General features: G+C 52.8%; 1 protein-coding gene across 1 annotated transcript in view; it reads left to right on the forward strand.

The window, feature by feature from the left end:
* The first annotated feature begins 1,766 nt into the window (after positions 1–1,766).
* The window catches only part of ERCC2 (ERCC excision repair 2, TFIIH core complex helicase subunit), a 14,712-nt gene continuing 10,820 nt past the window's right edge, over positions 1,767–5,658 (forward strand). The window contains 8 exon segments of the mRNA XM_021707440.1: positions 1,767–1,853; positions 1,928–1,990; positions 2,170–2,283; positions 4,709–4,825; positions 4,909–5,025; positions 5,311–5,434; positions 5,519–5,614; positions 5,617–5,658. The exon segment at positions 5,617–5,658 is cut by the window's right edge and continues 247 nt beyond it. Of these exon segments, the coding sequence (XP_021563115.1) occupies positions 1,770–1,853; positions 1,928–1,990; positions 2,170–2,283; positions 4,709–4,825; positions 4,909–5,025; positions 5,311–5,434; positions 5,519–5,614; positions 5,617–5,658 (757 nt within the window). The 5' untranslated portion in view covers positions 1,767–1,769.

Consider the following 5,658-nt stretch of genomic DNA (forward strand, 5'->3'; position numbering starts at 1 on the left):
CTGGGTGGGGGGATGGCTGGGTGGGCAGGTGGGCCCAGGCTGGCCTGGCTCGCCCCACTGCTGCCCACTTGGCTGGTGGGGCTGCAACGCGTGGGTCTACGTCTGAGTTGGCAGGAAGTCTAGATTTTAAAAATGTAAAATCCTTGGGAATCCAAGACTCCAGATCTTCTGTTATCTAAAATAATAAGCCGGAACGGTGTCTCACGCCTATTATCCCAGCACTTGGGGAGACCGAGGTGAGAGGATTACCTGAGCCCAAGGGTTCGAAACCAGCCTGGAACTTGGTGAGACCTCATCTTTACAAGAAATAAAAAAAACTAGTCGGGCGTAGTGGTGTGCACCTGAGGTTCCAGCTACTAGGAAGGCTGAGGCAGAAGAAGCACCTGAGCCCAGCAGGTGGCGGCTGCAGTGGCTGTGAGCGTTCCACTGCACTCCAACTTGGGTGACAGAGACTCCAACTCTTTCCAAAAAATAAATAAATAAATAAAAAAAAAGGAAGACTGAATGCAATGGCTCATATCTGTAATCCCAGCACTCTGGGAGGCCGAGTCAGTAGGATTGCTTGAGTCCAGGAGTTTGAGACCAGCCTAGGTAACATGGCGAGACCTAGTGTCCACAAAAAATGGAAAAATTAGCCTGGTGTGATAGCGTGCACCTGTAGCCCCAGCTACTCAGGAGGCTGAGGTGAGAGAATTGCTTGAGCCCAGGAGATTGAGGCTGTGGTGAGCCATGATCATGCCACTGCCTGCAGCCTGGGTGACAGAGGAGACCCTGACTCAAATAATAATAGTAATAATAATGGTTAACAGTAGCAGCAGCTAGCATTTATCCATGGCCGAGTCATCCAGTGGTTAGAAATATACAGAGTCTATCATCTGGGTTGGAGTCCTGGGCCCACAGGCCCTTGGGCAGATCTTTTAACCTCCTTGTTCCACAGTTTCTGCCTTTTTAAAATGGGAATAGTAGACCAGGTGTGGTGGTTCACGCCTGTGATCCCAGCACTTTGGGAGGCCGAGGTGGGAGAATCGCTTGAGCCCTGGAGTTCATGACCAGGCTGGGCAACATAGTGAGATCTTCTCTCTAAAAAAAAAAAAAAAAAAAAATTAAAACGGTGATAGTCATAGTATGCACTATGGGTGCAGTGGCTCAAGCCTGTAATCTCAACACTTTGGAAGGCCGAGGTGAGGGGATTGCCTGAGCCCAGGGTTTGAGACCAGCCTGGGCAACCTCGTCTCTACAATAAATAAATAAATAATTAGCTGGGCGTGGTAGCGCACGCCTGTAGTTCCAGCTAATTGGAAGGCTGAGGTGGAAGGATCGCCTGAGCCCAGGAGGTCGAGGCTACAGTGACCCTGAGCCGGCCACTGCACTCCAGCCTGGAAGACAGAGTAAGACTCTGACTCAAAAAAAAAAAAAAAAAAAGTACGTACTTCATGGGTTGTTGTGAGTGTTATATGACTGAGACAGCAGTTCTCAACAGGGAATGACTGTCCCGCAAGGGACATATGGCAATGTCTGGAGATGTTCCTGGTTGTCACCCAAGTGGAGGGGGGGGGTGTTACTGGCACCTGGTAGGTAGAGGCCAGGGATGCTGCCAAACCACTCAACAAGGAGATGGCAGAAATGGAGTTCAAGCCCACTGCCCTGGGTCCCAGACTTAAGTGCTGTGTTGTCCTGCTATTCCCAGATGGTGGTATTTGGGGGGCAGTCCCTAGAGTTTGTGTCCCCAGGGTTCTGAGAACCTGTGCCTTGTCCCTCCTGTCCCTGACATGCAGGGTCATGGAGTCTTGGAGATGCCATCAGGTACTGGGAAGACAGTGTCCCTGTTGGCCCTAATCATGGCATACCAGCGGGTAAGTGACCTGCTGAGTCCATAAAGAGGGAGGAGGGAGGGGGCCGGATGGGGGCTGAGCCCACTTGTCTGCAGGCGTATCCGCTGGAGGTGACCAAGCTCATCTACTGCTCGAGGACTGTGCCGGAGATCGAGAAGGTCAGCGGGGCTGGTCCGGTGCTCTGTCCCTTCTTCCCCAGGCTCCATTGGTCCCCTGGGAGTTGCCCTCACCAGACTTGGGGGGTGCTTGGAAAGCTGTGGAAGAGGGGGACCTGGCAGGGAGGGGCTGGTGTTTCCAGTGAGTACAAGTTGCCCCCATGCACCCCACTTCGGAACAGGTGATTGAAGAGCTTCGCAAATTGCTCAACTTCTACGAGAAGCAGGAGGGTGAGAAGCTGCCGTTTTTGGGACTGGCTCTGAGCTCCCGCAAAAACTTGTGTATTCACCCTGAGGTGAGCATCATGCCCTCCCCTTGCCCTGAGCCCCAAGGTTGGGGAGACTCTTTCACGCAACCACAAGGCCCAGATCCCCAGGCCAGACCTCTTGCAGAGGCATGCAGAAGCCATGCACAGAATTCCTTTCTCATCTGTCAGACTCTGAGCCCTCCTTCACAGCCCAGGCAAGCACACCTCCTCCAGGGAGTCTTCCCTGAGGCCTGAGACAGGTTAAAAAGGCAGCTCCTGGAGTCTGGCCAGCCTGGTTTCCTGGCTCTGAAACTTACTAGCTGTGTACTTTTGGACAGGTGATTTCTGCTGTCTAGGCCTCAGTCTTTCCTTCTGTAAAATGGGGATAATTAAGTATCTGCCTCATAAGATTGCTAATAAATTTGGGTGAGATGGTGCAGCTGAATCCCTTAGCATGTACAAAGAGCTAAAAGAATATTGGAAATTATCAGGCCATAGATACATAATATGTGACACTTAGGATGTTACTTGTTGTTAAATTATGTGACAAAACTGTTGCACTCACTGTTTGCCAGGGACACTGTTCTGAGTACTTTTTTTTTTTTTTTTTTGAGTTAGAGTCTCACTCTAGGCTCTGACGATCCTTCCACCGCAGCCTTCCAAGTAACTGGAACTACAGGCGTGTGCTACCACACCCAGCTAATTTTTGATTTATTGCAGAGACGAGGTCTCGCCAAGTTGCCCGGGCGGGTCTCGAACCCGCAGGCTCAGGCAGTCCTCTCACCTTGGTCTCCCAAAGTGCTGGGATTACAGGCTGAGCCACTGAGCCCGGCCTGTTCTGAGTACTTTACATGTGGTAACTCACAGAATGTAGGTGGCACATTATGAGGTCAGGTATGGTGGCTAACACTGGTAATCTCAACACTTTGGGAGGCTGAGGCTCAACACTTTGGGAGGATCGCCTGAGCCCAGGAGTTTTGAGACCAGTCTGGGCAACATAGTAAGACCTCATTGCTACCAAAAAAACCCCCCAAATTAGCTGAGTGTGGTGGTGTACACCTATAGTTCCATCTACTTGGGAGGCTCAGGGGGAAGGATTGCTTGAGCCCAGGAGGTCGAGGCTGTCTGTGGTGAGCTGTGATTGTGCCACTGTGCTCCAGTCAGGTGTACGGAGTGAGACCTTGACTCAAAAAATATATATATGAGGAATAATACTCAGGGTGGTTGACAAAGCAGCAGCACAGGTCTTGGCGACTGATGAGATGGAAAGGGAGAGAGAAGGGCCGCAGTCTTGGGTCCCTCCCTTTGGTGAGGAAAAAGATTTTGTTTTTCAGAAAAACAGTCCGGGGCGCTGATGCTCAGCAGAGTTGGACGGTACAGAGCAGGTCAAGGGCAGGATGGGTCCCAGACTGTGATCAGAGCCTCCCTTGACTCTCAGACCTTGCCAGGGTTCCCTGTATTCTAACATTTAAAGGATAAAGTAGTATCCTCAACCGATACACTAAAGATTCGGCAAGGCTTAATGTTTTAAAAATAACAGTTTTTATTGATTGACTGATTAATTTGTCTTTTTTTTTGAGTTGGAGTCTCACTCCGTCGCCCAGACTGGAGTGCAGTGGCACGCTCGTGGCCACCACAGCCTTGACCTGCTGGGTTCCAGTGATCCTTCTGCCTCAGCCTTCTAAGTAGCTGGAACTACAGGTGCGCACCTGGCCGATTTTTGATTTATTGTAGAGACGAGTTCTCGCTAAGTTGTCTGGTCAGGTCTTGAACCCCTGGGCTTAGACAATTCTCTTGCCTCTGCCTCCCAAAGTTCTGAGATTACAGGTGTGAACCATTGCACCTGGTTGATTGATCTTTTTATATAGAGATGAGGTCTCACTATGTTGCCCAGGCTGGTCTTGAACTCCTGGGCTCAAACGATCCTCCTACCTTGGCCTCCCAACTGGATTACAAGCATGAGTCCTGTGTCTGGCCAAAAATAATAGTTTTAAGAGTGTAGCTGGGCACAGTGACTCATGCCTGTAATCCCAGCACTTTGGGAGGTGGAGGCGAGAGGATTGCCTGCATCCAGGGGTTTACGACCAGCCTGGGTAATTTAGTGAGACCTCCTCTCTACAATAAATGAAAAAATTAGTCAAGTGTAGTAGTGTGCGTCTGTAGTTCCAGCTACTTGGAAGGCTGAGGTGGAAGTATTGCCTGAGCCCAGCAGTTGAGGCTGCAGTGGCCGTGAGTGCCACTACACTCCAGTCTGGGTGACTGACTGAGACTCCAACTCAAAAAAAAAAAAAAAAAAAAAAAAAGAAAAAATTTTGCCACTCTGCAGTAAGTTCCTAGATGTCTGACCTAATAATGAAACAGGTTGAAGTTCAAGTTGTCCAAAACCCCAGCCAGCAGGGAGGTGTGGAGGCCCAGGTTTGAAGAGTGGCTGGGCTTCCAGCCTGTCTCAGTACTAAGATGCCCACACCCCCAGGTGACACCCCTGCGCTTTGGGAAGGATGTGGACGGGAAATGCCACAGCCTCACAGCCTCCTATGTTCGGGCACAATACCAGCAGGATGCCAGCTTGCCTCACTGCCGCTTCTATGAGGTGCCTGGAGGGTGGGACTGAGGGAGGGCCGAACACCGGGGCCTGCCAGACTCCCTGACCCCCAGCACCCGTGCCAACCCCAGGAATTTGACGTCCATGGGCGTGAGGTGCCGCTCCCTGCTGGCATCTACAACCTGGATGACCTGAAGGCCCTGGGAAGACGCCAGGGCTGGTGCCCCTACTTCCTTGCCCGCTACTCGGTGAGGAGCCTGGCAGGGGCAGGGAGGGCGCGGGAGTGAGGGCCATGGGCTGCCTGTGTTGTTCAGTCTGCCTGTCGTCTGTCTGTCTGCTTACATCTCCCTGTTGGTCGGTGCCTGTCTGTCTGTCTCTGTCCATCTGCTTCTGTTTGTGTCTTGCCGGTGTCTGTCTCTTCTAGTGTCTCCCCTATGGGGACTCACGGGGTGGTGTGGTGCAGGTGAGGGGTGGCAGGGTCCGGGTGGCCCTAGGGTACCCAGACTGGGTAACTCTGCCCTCCCCGCCCCCAGATCCTGCATGCCAACGTGGTGGTGTACAGCTACCATTACCTCCTGGACCCCAAGATCGCAGACCTGGTGTCCAAGGAGCTGGCCCGCAAGGCCGTGGTGGTCTTTGACGAGGCCCACAACATTGGTGAGGAGAGGGCCAGGGCAGCCGGCCCCTCAGACCGGTGCCCGGCATCCCGCCCGAGCCTGGCCTCTGCCCCTTCCTCCCCAGACAACGTCTGCATCGATTCCATGAGCGTCAACATCACGCGCCGGACCCTGGACCGGTGCCAGAGCAACCTGGAGACCCTGCAGAGGACGGTGCTCAGGTGGGGATCAGGCGGGCCGGGGCCGGTGGCGCTGCGGCCGCCC

The sequence above is a fragment of the Carlito syrichta genome, unplaced genomic scaffold (assembly GCF_000164805.1).
Source record: "Carlito syrichta isolate Samal-C Ts95f unplaced genomic scaffold, Tarsius_syrichta-2.0.1 Scaffold117971, whole genome shotgun sequence".
Lineage (NCBI taxonomy): Eukaryota > Metazoa > Chordata > Mammalia > Primates > Tarsiidae > Carlito > Carlito syrichta.